This window comes from Heptranchias perlo, chromosome 4 (genome assembly GCF_035084215.1).
Source record: "Heptranchias perlo isolate sHepPer1 chromosome 4, sHepPer1.hap1, whole genome shotgun sequence".
In the NCBI taxonomy this organism is placed as follows: Eukaryota; Metazoa; Chordata; class Chondrichthyes; order Hexanchiformes; family Hexanchidae; genus Heptranchias; species Heptranchias perlo.
The window spans coordinates 71,104,647-71,119,787 of NC_090328.1; the positions used below are offsets into that span (position 1 = coordinate 71,104,647).

The 15,141-nt window shown below is 35.1% G+C and overlaps 2 protein-coding genes across 3 annotated transcripts in view; one reads left to right on the forward strand and one right to left on the reverse strand.

The window, feature by feature from the left end:
* Positions 1-4,644, forward strand: part of vps13a (vacuolar protein sorting 13 homolog A) — a 366,579-nt gene extending 361,935 nt beyond the window's left edge. For both annotated transcript variants that reach the window (XM_067983108.1, XM_067983109.1), the window contains exon 72: positions 746-4,644. In XM_067983108.1, the coding sequence (XP_067839209.1) occupies positions 746-811 (66 nt within the window). In that variant the 3' untranslated portion in view covers positions 812-4,644. The remainder of the gene's footprint in view (positions 1-745) is intronic.
* A 2,127-nt stretch (positions 4,645-6,771) lies between these two features.
* The window catches only part of LOC137321012 (guanine nucleotide-binding protein subunit alpha-14), a 171,058-nt gene continuing 162,688 nt past the window's right edge, over positions 6,772-15,141 (reverse strand). The window contains exons 5-7 of the mRNA XM_067983114.1: positions 12,900-13,029; positions 11,308-11,461; positions 6,772-10,722 (exon numbers count right to left, since the gene is read on the reverse strand). Coding sequence (XP_067839215.1) covers positions 10,532-10,722; positions 11,308-11,461; positions 12,900-13,029 — 475 coding nt within the window. The 3' untranslated portion in view covers positions 6,772-10,531. The remainder of the gene's footprint in view (positions 10,723-11,307; positions 11,462-12,899; positions 13,030-15,141) is intronic.

Consider the following 15,141-nt stretch of genomic DNA (forward strand, 5'->3'; position numbering starts at 1 on the left):
GGATAGCCAGGTGGTGAAGGATAGAACACTAGAGCCTGGTCTTCAGTTGCTTCCAAGCCTTTATTCACAGGGATCCACATTACTCACTCTGCACCCCCTAGATAAGCTCTCATATGTATTTTCTGTCCTTTCCCTTACTTGAGGCTGGCAGTGCTTGCATTACACTGGTTGAGAAAGTCTCTCTTAACAGGATGTTAGGATATGTGCAAGAAAAGCGTAAGGTGACTGACCCTCCGATTTTCAGTCCCTTCTGTTGGGAAGCATCTGAAGTCATTCAATCACTTTGCAGTGTAATGGCTAAAATTGGGAACTTATGGGAAATGTGGTTTAAAAAAAACCGCTGTGTAATGGTATGTTGGGGCCTTAGCACACTTAACAGAAATAATAGGTCAAAAGCAAAATACTGCGGATGCTGGAAATCTGAAATAAAAACAGAAAATGCTGGAGAAGTTTAGCAAGTGAGGCACCATCTGTGGAGAAAGAAACAGAGTTAATGTTTCAGGTCAAAGACCTTTCATCAGTCCTGCAATAGGCTTTCGTGTTTCTAAAAATTCTTATAATTATCATTTAGAATTGTGATTATGAAGAAAAACCCGAATGCTAGAAATCTGTGTTCAATTAAATTACTTTTATTATTATAAGCAGAAACAGTAGTTTATGCTTAAATGGGTATTGGCAAAACATATGCACAAATTTAAACACTGATTTTTAAAAATTAAATATATATAACATTTTGTTTTCCCAGTGGGTTCTGGCAAAACTGCAAGAAGTGGAGAAAAGTGGAGCACATGATCACCATACAAAGATATGAATGATACAAGAAGTGTTATGAATTTCATAAAACCATCACGTGTACTAACTAGATTTTCTAATATTACTAATAGATTCAATCCACATGAACAGAACTTCATACCTATATACAGTGATGTACACAGCAGTATGGGGACTCCTAATCTGTTTTGATTTATAATCATGAATATTTTAATTACCTTATTATTCAAAAGAAATTTAAAATTGCATCACAACTATATGCTAACTGTTATTGTATTGGTTTTTGATCCAGTCCAATAGTAATGACTCATCAGTTCTGAATTTTTAAGCAGTGTAAAATGGAAACTTCACTTGTATTGAATAGCTTTAGTAGGCATTATGGTGTTTAATTCTCATGGCTAATAAAGGCTTTCCTAATGGAAAGTAGCACTCTACCAAGTGCCACACAAATACCTTTAACACAGATGTGCCAACAACTTTCTCCACTGCTGTGCTATTGGGTATGTTCAGTGACTCACTTTTATATCACTTGGTCACTTATGATGTAACTTGAAATATCCAGATGTTTGACACTTATTTCAAAGTATTCTTTTTGTGTGAGTTTTTAACAAGATTTGTTTTCATTTAGTATGTTTGAAAATTAGGACGACAGGTCCTGAAGCATTTACTTTTGTTTACTGCATTTTGAGAGACTGGGAAGAATTGGAAATTCAGCTCAGCTGTTAAATCAGTGTAGATCAAATGTATAAGTCCCTCTCTGCTTATATTCCATCATCTTTTAGAAGATTCACATTCTGATTATGCATATACATGACCTAATGCATTCTTGTAAATACTTAATCATGCTCCTCGGCAAATTAAAATGTTATTTATATACCAAGATGTTTAAAAGTGGTTTTGTACTGAAGTTTTAACTGCAGTCAAATCCACTTTCACACAAACTTAATGCAATGAAATTGGAACCTTTATGGAGTCCCAATTGACCTAGACGTATTTCTACAGGTCTGTTTATAAGCAAACTGTTTTTCCTTGCTTAATCTATTTTATATAATGGGATTCTAAAGTATACAAAGGTTCTACTTTTATGATTTTTTTCATGACAAACTTGACTACTGGGCTATTTAGTTTCAGACCTTTTTTTAAAAAAAAGTTAACTGCTGGATATTTCAAACTCTGCATGCTCCAAGTCATATGTAGTTTCCACTTGTTCAATACCAGTGTAGTTCCTGAAGTACACATGTCGCTGAATCCATCCATAGGTGTCGTCTGTTAAGAATGTAAGTGTTGTGTATACCATTCAAGAAAATTATTCATTAGTGTGTGCATTTGATCATACCCTACAAATACCTTTGGCTAGTGCATCTATTCATCAAAATGAATCTTTGTTTTATAACTGATCATGCTCATGGCTAACTAGTTTTAAGTTCCTGCTCTTGATAATATGTTGATATGCAATGCAATTTTCTACAAATACTGTTTTCATTATGTAGCTGCACTATATTGTCTGAAAAGTTTACCTTATGTTTACTAACACGAATTTATATTCTGCTTTTTAATTGAGATATGTTGTCAATACTTGTTTAAATCTTATGCAGTAATTATGCTATTTTACTTCCAAAGGAATAGCTGATCATGAAAAGTGGTAACATTCAAGGAGGTCAGATTTTTTAGTCTATACCAATTCTAGAAAAAAATAGTTGTGTTCTCATAAATTTCTGATATCAAATATATGTTGACATAAAGCAGTATTTTTTCAATAAAAAATCCTTCAGCAGTAAATGAGCACTAATAAAAGCATAGTTAAAAATAAGCAGTACCATTTTAAAACGCACGGCTCTGACCTTCCATGAATTTTACAGTTGCAGTTTTTTTTTTAAAAAAGGGAATTATTGACCACTATCTAACTAATACTCCTGCAAGGAAAGGATCTTTTTCAAATTTCGCTTGAGATCATGGAATTATAGTTGGCACATTGACTAGCAATAAGTTGTAGACCTATTTGGATATAAACCCGGTACCAGAATGATGTGTGCTACACAGCTTGTTTGATAACATTAACATGTTAATTGAATGGGCTCGCTTTAATAGCAATATTTAACAGGTTCAAAGAAAAATCCACTATTTAGGGAAAGTTTAGAGTAATTACGTAAAAAAAATTGATGTTTAATTCCCAAACTTTATTTGTATTGGGTTCAGTCTGTAAAACTGCAAATAGCTAGTTCCAAACAAATGTTTTGAGAAATAGAAATACCTGTGACTAATCACTTCAAAATGGGCAGAACTATTCACTGATTTAGATAAAGGTAGCCTGCATAAGTCTTTAGATTGATTGCTAATAATGGAACATTTAAACTAGGTAGATAAATTGATACACATATTTTAAATTTCTGTAAGAAATGCTGCAGGGTGTTAGTGAATTATGGCACCAAATCTCAGCAGTTCTTTACATAATGAATGTGATCTTGGATATGTTGACTGGGAAAAGTGAAATTTCTTGAGGTGAATTCTATTTCCATATACCTTTTACTGGAAGTTAAAAAGTCCTTAAGAGCAATAACCTTGGGACTATATGCAGCAATCCACTTTATAACTTTTTTTGAACTGTTCTAGCTCTTTTGCTTCAACACAGTTTATTTTAATGGAAGTGTAAGTAAAACTATAGATTTGCATAATTTCAGTGGTAAGACAAAAGGATACAGAAAATGCTGACACTACACAGCAAGTCCATGAGCATCTGAAAAGAGAAAAGGTAGGTTAGTGAGTTGGACCATTGGTTAGAGCTGATGCAGAGTGAGAGTTTTCAATCCATCATAACTCGTTTCAGTTGCTGATGGATTTTTGTATTTTTTGACATGGCTTATTTTAAATATGTTTTTTAAAAAAGTCATCAACACTCCCCCCAGAAATGAAGCTACTTTGAACTGTAGCTTGTTGGAGGCTTTTAATAGTCCTGTGTAAATTCTGTAACTAGGAAGAGGAATGAAGACTTTTCCCTAGGCTGCTGGAGCATAAATGTCAAACTTCCCTATCTTCACCCTGACGATTTTAACAATTGGATAAACCTAAATATCTGCATCAAAATTAGTGCAAATTTGTAGAATTGAGTAACTTTTAAACTATTTGCATCATAATGTACCCATTATTGGAAATTGTAATAAGGCATGAAATAAAAGGTACTTTTATAGAGACTAATAAATTATAGATTGATTACTGTTGTACTAAATTTATGTTACAGGAATACATTGTTTCTTTCTAATAAGGTGAAAGAATTGAGTTAAGTAGTGCTTTATTATTTTTCAAGAGTTGCCTCTTTTGTTTTAACATCAATCATTGCTTTTTTACTTTGTACTGCACCATGGGTGCCTTTGAGGTACAATAAAAATTTTGAAATTTTAAAAATGCAGATTGTTGAATAAAAGTATACTGCAATGTAGTCTGCATTCATAGTGTGGTACTCACCAGTAATGCAAATCTGCATGAACATCTGATACAAAGATGGAATGTTGTATACCTTTATTATGCTTAAGCTATTAAATACTTCAACTGCAAGAGACAGGTTTTTCTCAGGACAATTACAAAGCATCACTGCATGTGGATTTCATGGGGTGAATTTCCCCAGGGGTTCTCACATTCTGCCACCATAACTTCAGTGGAAAAGGCACGGAAGCCTAGGGGGAAAAAAAAGTGTAAATGTTGTTCATGCCATCTTTCCAGGGTTTCTGTAGCTATTTCAACAAAGTTACAGTGAATGAGTTGGAGAACCTATGCCGAAATTCACCCCCACCATGTATGTAGCAAATGCTTTTGTTTGTGGCTTGGTACACCATCTTGAGTGTAATTAAATAAAAATTTGTCCTTGAACACCCAGAACAAGTGTGTGGTAGATTTCAGTTGTATAATTTTGTGCATATATTTTACAAATGTTTCTTTTTTATTTGGTTAAATAGCTAAGGAAAATGATAGATAGCCCATTAAATGCAATGGTTTGAATCAGCAAGCTGCTCTGCACCTCCAACAACATTCCAGATTTCCTTCACCCACTAACATTTACGAGGTCACTTCACATGAAAGAAACAAACTATACCCTATGTCAATAAAGGGAAAGTCTATGCAACTCCAGGTAGAAAAGGCACTGTGTGAGTACAAGTCTATGCCCCTTACCAAAGTACCATATAAAGGGCATGCATGCTCTTGTCTCAAAACAGGAGAAACTATTGGGTTTTTTTGAAAAATGTGTGTCTTTTTTAAAGTTATTTCACACATCAGATTGCCTGAGAGGAAAATAAAACTGATTCAATCATCAACCCTTTTTTTTGATTGCTAGTTCATACCATACTTAAAACGGCACAGTATTTTTCTGCCTAGGATTCAGAGAGACCATTGCAGTGGAATAATATGATAATTGGGAACACTTTGCAGACTATGTTCCAACAGATGCACAATGTCAAGTACATTGCATAGCAACTCTTCTGGTCAGGGAAAAGGTATTAGGCACTTTGGGGAACCTACACTGCCTCCTCCAGCAACAGCCATTAAGCCAAGACTCAGTCTTCACCAGCTAACGTGGTACTATGGTACTTTAATATTCAACTACCGAAGCACAGAGTTTTCCATTTTGGCTGAAACATGCCCAAATGGATTTAGATATCAAGCCACAACTAGCTTACCTATATCCACCACTTTGTTAACAAGCAGCAATACTCCATTTTGCTCACTCAGGCAATGCTGTCTCAGGAGCTGATCCTGACACTAGCACGTTTAAGGGTTCATGTAAGATCCCTGCAGTAACCCTAACCCTCAACCAAGTCACCTGAGGCAACTCATTATAAAGAGAATAAATTGATTCCTACGAAGAGGAGGATGTCAAGCACCAAGAGGAGTTAGGGGTAGACGCTCCTTACAGCAAAATCCTCAAGCATGGCAAGGTCTTATGTATGGTGTGGTTTCAAAAATTACTTTTTCGACAAGCCTACCTCTGCACTGTCACACAAAGGAGGTCCCAATGTGAGCTACAATCAAAATTACATAGAAGCTACTGTAATGTTACACAACCACCTGGCCAGAAAGGTTGTACAGATGCTGACTAAGCCATGTGCACTTACCAACCAGCATTCCCCATAGAATTCCATTTAGGGCTTTAGCCTTCATATCTTCTGATACTTGAGAGTTACGAGTTCTTTCTCACCTGTGTAATATGTATTCCAGTTCGCTACTGCATTTCCTTCAGTTCCAAAATTCAACGCTGTACATTGGACAATATCCTAAAACTGAGGATCCAATCTAATGGTGGAGAAATATACTCTTGGTTCCTTTTGGAAATAAATATATGTAAATGTTTCCAAAGTAGTTCTTTCTTGTAGAGTAGGTACATTTATTAACATTTTTCAATAGTGGCAGCACATGGTGACATTCTAGTGCATAGATTAAAACAGAATGCAATCTTTTGCTTCTATGGCAATCACAAAAAACAGGTTGTAAATTAATAACAATGTAATGTAAGCTCATTTTAATGGTTATTTTCCCAAATAATTGGCTTACATATTAACATTAAGGCATCAATAGTTCTAAGACTTTCCAGCAAGAGACAGCATGAGCTGAAACATACAAGAACCAAGTTTGTGTTTAATTTCAGATTAGAACAGCAGCATTACCAAATATGAAGCATCTTTAGCTTCAAAGTACAGATCAGTTAATTATTGACTAGTGAAACACTACAATAAAAGAATCATACGAACATACAAATTAAGAGCAGAAGTAGGCCATTCAGCCCCTCGACCCTGCTCTGCCATTTGATAAGATCATGGCTGATCTGATCGTGACCTCAATCCTACTTTCCCATCTACCTACTATAACCTTTGAGTCTCTTATTAATCAGGAATCTATCTAACTCAGCCTTAAAAATATTCAATGACCCTGCCTCCAGCGCTCTCTGGGGAAGGGAGTTCCACAGACTCACGACCCTTTGAGAGAAAAAAATTCTCCTCATCTCTGTCTTAAATGGGAGATCCCCTTATTTTTAAAATGTGGCCCCTAGTTCTGGTCTCTCCCACAAGGGGAAACATCCCTTCAGCATCTATCCCTTCTAGTCCCCTCAGGATCTTATATGTTTCAATAAAATCACCTCTCATTCTTCTAAACTCCAGTGTATACAGGCCCAAATTGTCCAACCTTTCCTCATAAGATAACCCCCTCATCCCAGGAATCAGTCAAGTGAACCTTCTCTGAACCGCCTCCAAAGCAATCATGTCCTTTCTTAAATAAGGAGACCAAAACTGTAGCAAAACATTTCTACTTTTATATTCCATTCCCCTTGCAATAAATGACAACATTCCATTTGCCTTCCTAATCACTTCTTGTACCTGCATACTAACTTTTTGTGATTCATGTACTAGGACACCCAAATCCCTCTGTACCTCAGAGTTCCATAATATATCTCCATTTAAATAATATACTGCTTTTCTATTCCTCCTGCCAAAGTGGACAAGTTCACATTTTCCCACATTATACTCCATCTGCCAAATTTTTGCCCACTCACTTAACCTATCTATATCCCTTTGCAGACTGCTTATGTCCTCTTCACAACTTACTTTCCTACCTACCTTTGTGACATCAGCAAATTTAACAACCATATATTCGGTCCCTTCATCCAAGTCATTGATATAGATTGTAAATAGTTGAGGCCCAAGCACTGATCCCTGTGGCACTCCACTCGTTACATCTTGCCAACCTGAAAATGATCCATTTATGCCTACTCTCTGTTTCCTGTAGCTAACCAATCCTTTATCCATGCTAATATGTTACCCCTTACACTATGAGCTTTTATTTTGTGTAGTGGTCTTTGATGTGGCACCTTGTCAAAAGCCTTCTGGAAATCAAGTACACCACATCCACAGGATCCCCATTATCTACGTTGCTTGTTACTTCCTCAAAGAACTCTAATAAATTAGTCAAACGCTATTTCCCTTTCACAAAGACGTGTTGACTCTGCCTGATTCATTGAGATTTTCTAAGTGTCCTGCTATAACCTCCTTAATAATAGATTCTATCTATTCCTAACAATCTTTGGTCTGTCAGGTGTTAACATTTGTAAATGATAGGCTTTTAGATTCTATGTAAAGGATGAAACAATACATATTTGGCTAATTTGAAAATATAAAATGAATATTATATTTGAGTGTCATGAAACTGAAATAAGACTACTAAAAGTGCATTTATTTCAGATTTCATCCTTCTGGTGCCTAATTTGGCAAGCTGATTGTTTATGGCAACTATTATTCCTGCACCCATTGCTAGTATTGCTCAACTTTTAAAGTTGCAGTATGTAGCTCCCAAAATAAAATTATAAATCCAAATGTAACAATTTTGATTCCCAGATTGTAAAATGAGTTTTGCCAGCAGAATTAGAGATTCCTGCTTCAGTTTAGTGGCTTTCTCAGAGTTCAAAGAGCTCTTGGCTATCACAGCATGCATAGGATAACATGTTGGCATAACACAGTTATCTGCTGAAATATTCATTGCAAAATGATTTAATAGAAATCCCAGTGGTGCAGTTATGTTAGTTCTTTTCACAAATTCGAAAGAGCCAGAACTCACGAGCACCAAGGGAGATATAGAATCATTTTTCACACAAGTAAAAGGACTTGTGGAATTCTGTTGTCAGTGAAAACATTCAGTTTATTCAGTAGAATCATAAATATCTTTTTCATATATTGAAATATATTTTGGAAAGGTTGAATGCAGATTTCACTGCCCACAGGAAAAAGAGTGACTTAAGTGGCTATTCACATCAATAAGCGGGTTGTTATACTTCTTAAATTGAATTACATTTTGATGACATTAGGGATTCAGGAGTTGGCCTTGGTTCAGTTTAACTTTACTCTAACTGACAGTATAGCCCATTGAACTTGGAATAGGAAGCTTTCATTTGCATCACTGACACTATTATTGTGTCTAGGATTTGGTTTTATTTGGATTTCTTGTAAAATGAAGAATTCTATTCAAAGAAAAGACAACACAAACTTGATTGTTTTGAACTAGAAACATCAATTATGTTGGCCCCACAAAGGATTCTGCAGCTTTAATGCAACTTGGCATCTAATTCATTCAATGAAGTAGCATAGTAAAAAGCATTAATGACAAAAGAAACTGCAGACTGACTTCATTCAGATGCATCACTCCTGTCATATTCATATGGAATGACATAGCAAAGCAAGCCTCTTTATACATCTGATGTTCCAATTCAAAGACACACTATCTTAATATTAAAAACCACATATTGCATAAAATGTAAAAATTCAATAAAAAAGATATAGGACAGTGTTAAACCTGAAAAATTACAATTATCTCTAACATACCTCTTCATTATGTAATACAGCAGTGAAGAAAATTTTAAAAATCAAAATGAGATTAAATGACAGGATTGTGCATTACAAATTATCTCTCAGAACTTCAAAAAAACAGTATGATTTTTATCTATCTAGCTCTCCTAAAATGTGAAAACCTGTACATTCTTTTAAAATTACTGATAGTACATTATTTTAACATATTATTCCTATTCAGCTAGGATAAACAATTTTCAAAGCTAGAAAAGATGCAGTATATATAGGATGCATATTTACAGTGGCTTGTAAGTATTTTAACATGTACATATGTGTAATTCCTATATGTCGGTTGTAGACAAATAAAATCCTGTCAAGCAGTTCCATATATCTATTGCAACTCTTTGGTTTGTGACGGTACATTCACAATCCTTACAAAACAGGGATCAGAAATCTTCTATAATCTAACCTTGTACATTTCTCATTATTCTTCATATCTTTTAATGGTTTCAATAAAAATATTTTACACTATTCCAGCAAGAACCATTCTAACTATCTTGTGGTAGTAAAACCCATTTAAATCACCTTCCTTTTAGTCTAAATTGTAAAATTTAGCATTTTCCATTCAAAATCCATAAAATGTTCATTGTACACTGCCTTCTTTCACTGCAGCAATAATTTATAATTTTAGCATTTTAAACATTGAAGGCATCTGTGGTTTAATCTACATTATGATTCCAAACATGGATCAATTGGATAAAATTAGAATAAAAACTCTAGAAGAACAAGTCAAAGTATTTGTTTTGTACACCAGTCATTTACAGAGTTCTGTTTAAATAGGTTATTCATAATTAAAATACCTCCATATGCTAAATGTAACCTAGCTAATAATTATAATGGGAACCATAAAATAAAGTGTTTTTTTGTACCTTTTATTTTAGGTAATCAGTTGCATTCAGTAAACCTCTGGACTCCAGGAATGCCATAATATATTTTTGACACAGTGGGATATGTAAAACTAGAGTTGCGTGCATTTTTAGTATGCAAAAACCAATCACCTTTAGAAAACCATATTTAGGCCCATTTCAACAGGACCTATATCCCAGGATTTTTTTTTTTAAAAAACCATGATAGTTAATAAAGCTATAACATCTCTATTCGACTCCTTTTTCAGAAATGTGTCAAATACTACTGGCACAATTCTTTTTTAAAGAACTCTAACTACGTGAATGAAAAATTCTGAACAGAATACAGATGAGTAGCCAGAAGTGACTTCTTCACCATCATCACCGAGTCCTCTGTGTAGAACTGGTAATTTGGGTGTAAGTTTGTAAATGTAGTTCACAGGTACCAAGTATAACTTTGAACTGGCAAGTAAAAATATAGAGCTTTACAAAAAATATTAAGTGACGTGAAGTGGGTTGTTGCTATCGGTATGTCCTCTATACCAGGTTAAATTCCTTCAGGTTTAATTGTAGGATCGTGTCCTTGACAGCAGCAAAGACAAACCGTATATTCTCTGTATCTGTGGCACATGTGAAGTGAGAATAGATGTCCTTTTCTTTGTCTGGATTCTGATCTTGATAGGTCTTCAAAATGAAATCTCGAGCAGCCTTGGCATCTTGTTGAGGACCTAAAATGCATTAGAATTACATTAATCAAAATATGATACATGTTATTGAAGCACTATATTCAAGAATACTCAAGCAAATTATAATAAAATTAAGAAGCACTGTGGATAAAGTACCATAACCCATTAAATAGAGGGAAAATTACTAAAGCTACTCCATTTTTTTTTTAAGTCAGGAAACATAATCCTAGAAATTCTAGGTCAATTCAAGTGAGATCCATAGCTGGAAAATCACAGGAGTTTCTTATAAAGAAAATAATTGAAGAGCACTGACCAGGAGCAAAGGCCATAATCCCGAGTAAACACAAGTCAAGCTAACAAATTTCTGATGAATTATTGAGTGTCATGTTCGTGATCATGAATAGATAGATACATAAGCTGCTTTTCTCCCTTTTTTTCTAAGCAGCGTATTGTGGGAATAAATATATACATTTACTTAAATCTTGCCACACCATTGTTTTCATATAGCAGACAACTTCAGTTTTAAATTATTTAGTTTTTAAATGAACACAAGAATCAATTCAGCCAGTGTCAAAAGTGTTTAATTACTATTCTAAATGGATCAAAAAACATCCATAAAGCACTCACCATCATATTCTGGGAAATAATCAACGAGATGAGAATACATGATCTTCTCTTCCAGGAGATCCTTCTTGTTTAAGAAGAGAATAACTGAGGAGCTGTGAAACCAGGGATAGGTGATAATCGTCTTAAATAGTGCCTTGCTCTCCTCCATTCGATTCTAAAAAGGAAAATATAAATCACTTCTACATTAAATCAGATATAACAGATAAGACACAACAGCAAATAGCCAACAGAGGAAACCTTCCCCACTGTATCTTTGTTCCAGAGCATCCCAAACATATCTTGGAACATTCATTCTGTATAAGTCCTGACCTCTGCCCAGGTTGCTTGCTTACAAAAAACACTCCAAATTATCTAGGGCAGCCTTTTATAAACAGCATTATTTCTGTAAAGTTACTATAAATTGAGGCAATCTTATTGGCCCAGATTGTCCCAAACTGGTGATTTTGGTGATGCACCCTGATCTTCCAGTGACGAATTGCTGCCAAATTTTACTGAAAACCGATTTAAATAAATCACAGCGAGGATAGTGATGAATTAGAAGTGGCGCAGCCAATGGGCAGTAAACAGATTTAGTTTTATGGAAGAGAACCGATAACGGCCAAGTTGATTTTCCTCCAAATGGACTTAACTTTTTAAAAAAAAATAATGTATGCAGAATTATACTGAAGCAGAACCAGAATCTACAGCTTTACATTGGAAGTTGAACAAATTGATCACCAGATTCAGTTTTTTTTTAATTTAAAAAAGCGACTTTGGATTGCAATTTTTATTATGCTGCTTCACTTTTTATGATTATAGAAAAAATATAAAAGTCGGACTGTTGAGGTTTGCTGCAGCTGCATTTCATCTATTTGGTATTATTTTCAATGAGTAATTGTGCATTTCATTTGAGTTGTAAGGTCTATTGAAATCTCAATTTAAAAAAAATAGCAAGCTTATGCAGAACGGCCATTAAACAGTGTTCTTTGAAGTTAGTTTTAGTGTGAACTCTAAAATGGCTGATAAACGTACACCAGTTGGTCAAACTGGATTCTGGTGTTTTATGGATGTTTATTTTTTTTACAAGAACACAAACTTGTTGCTCGAGCTTCAGGAATTTTACAGGAACATCTTTCTTCGCTATGTCTTTGACCCAGAGATTCTTATTATTTGTACTCCTAAAGAATTCATTTCCTTTCAGAGTTCAATTTTCAGCATCATTTAAAAGTCTGATTCATTGAATACATTATAAAGTCAGTTTCATGCCGCTGCCAGGGCACCAGCACCATTATTTTTTAATCTAAATGACAGCTGCGTGGAAACTGGCTTAAATTCAGGAAAATGGTCATCGCCATTGTTATCCATTGGGAGAGAAGCTATGATAAATGTCTTCTAACTGTTTTTGGTGAGGGCATCAGCGGAGCGGCGCAAAGGTTTCAGGACAACATGGAGTGGCATAATTCATTGCACAAGTCACTTATTCCATAATTTCCTATATCTTTTGTGCCTTTCGAGGGTCCCTACACCATAGATGCACCGTTACAATAGCGCAAGTCCCAGAAAAATCTGGGCCTCGAGGCAATCTTATTATACCATTGCTGATAAACGCTTACCTCATTATCGCACTCAGCCAGAACCTGATCATATTCACTTAGTGCAACTAAGAAAATGATTGAGGTGACATTCTCAAAACAATGAATCCACTTTCTTCGTTCAGACCTCTGACCTCCAACATCTACCATCCTACAAAGTAAAGCAAAAACATTTGAAAATTCAGTTTCCAAACAACATTAAAATTGTCATGAGGATTCTTACTGAATTATGCAAAACACAAATAGAATCTTACTTAACTTGATTCTTGGTAATACAGTACAATCAATAAGACTTTCAGGGCTTTCTATGTTATTTATTATGCTCATTTTCAACACATATCAATCATGAAAAGGATTATTCATAAAGTCTTGAAAGGATCAATAGAATCATTCTGAATAGCACCAATTACAAATCAGTTTTGAAATCAACCTTCGCGTTCAGTTTTATTTGCAAGATAAACTTTATTCGCATTTTAAAAAAAAATTATCTCCTCATTGCTACATGTGTTTTTTCTGACATGCACAGGTTGTCAGATTACCAATAGCACTGGATCAACCTAATGCAGAAATCAGACCAATTCATAACTCTGACAGACAACTCAATCGCATATATTAAGAACATTAAACAAAGTGCACGTATTTGCAGCTGATGCCCTTATGCTGGGGCACAATCTACAACCCTGAGTAGTTTACTCCACAGGCATGTCTGGTTAAGAATATCAGGCCTCTATACTGACCTACTGGCAAAGCTTTTGAAGATTTTTTTCAATTGGAAGAATTTCTTTGAAAAGCAAATTAAGAATACAAAATTTTTAATGAAGCAAGAGAGTCTGAATGCCATTCCCAATATGAATTATTGGTTCAACCTTGTCCAACTAAGCATCACCCACAAAATGAAACCAGGACTCTTCTTAAAGCAACAAGGGACTAAGTTTAAAAAGCCCAGGCAGAAAAACCCATAACAGCCCAAGAAGAAGCTCACTATACTGGTATCTTCAATAGTAGGAGACAGGAACTTTCATTTTTTGGATAGATGGGACTTCACTGACTCACTTGCATTGGTGAGGGAAATGGTCAAGGGAGTTTATTCCCTTGATTTTCAGAGGAGCTTTCAATAGTTCACATAAACAAATTAATTAGAACAATCAGGTAATACTCCCATCAGTGAGGCTTTTAGCTTTAAATATAAAGAAGTTTTTTTATTTCAATACTTGAAAAGGATTCCCCTTACTTACGCATTTTCATCTCCAAGAAGTTTCAGATTATAAATGTTGCTGCAGGGACACTAGCTAACCAGCATTGATGCACAACGATACACACTTTCATGTAGAAATAAGACTGTCATCGTAAGTACTTGTGGTTCAATGTTCAAGGAGTAAATTATCAATTCAAGTACTTTCAGCTAAACATCAGCACCCAGGATGCTCAAAGTGGCTCAAAGTGTATTTCATCTATTACCAGAGTGTTTAGTAACAAAGTATTCAGTATTAATTTTAACCTTTCAGGTAAGTATAGTAGTCAAATTAGTGTTATACATCCCCCAAACGATCTATATTTCCTGAATTAAGTGATGCAGATGAGTCTCAGTTTTTGCACAGAATACTCCCCTATCAATGACATTGGCCCAGAATTTACTATGAAAATAACAGCGAGGCTGACAGCACTCACCATTATGTGCAAATTGGAAAGCAATTTCCGGTGAGCGCACACGCAGAGTTAAACGTGAAATTCCGGAAGTTGCTGTTCGAGATGTGCTACCCCTCCATCAACTTCGTGAAAACGGCATCTCGCAGTCTGACTCACCATTCAAATACATTGAACGGCGTGAAGTTCCTGTATTTGAACAGTAGATACAGACTAAACTCACCACAAAAAGTTAGGGCTTGACCATTCCAGTCTAAGCATCCTTTTAGTGATGTGATAAGTCTTAATTACTGCCAAACAACCTCTCTGGCACTGAAAATTAACTTTTATAAGTGTGGAGTCTCAATCATTTAGCTTTGAATTGTTGTTGGAGATTCAAAAAAAAACTTTTATTTCTCTCTCTCAATCCAATCTTTCTTTCCCTCTCTATTTTGATTTCTATACCTGACTTGACATTGAATTCACCACTCTAACTTACACTTCCTGGTTCAAACTCTGCGCTGCTTGTTAACTATTCAATCTGATTGGTTATGGAGATACACAGTTGGTTACCCTATTCACACAGTACCCAGATGCCCCTGTAGAGGGTGCCATGCTGTTTGGATCTCTAACTTCCAGT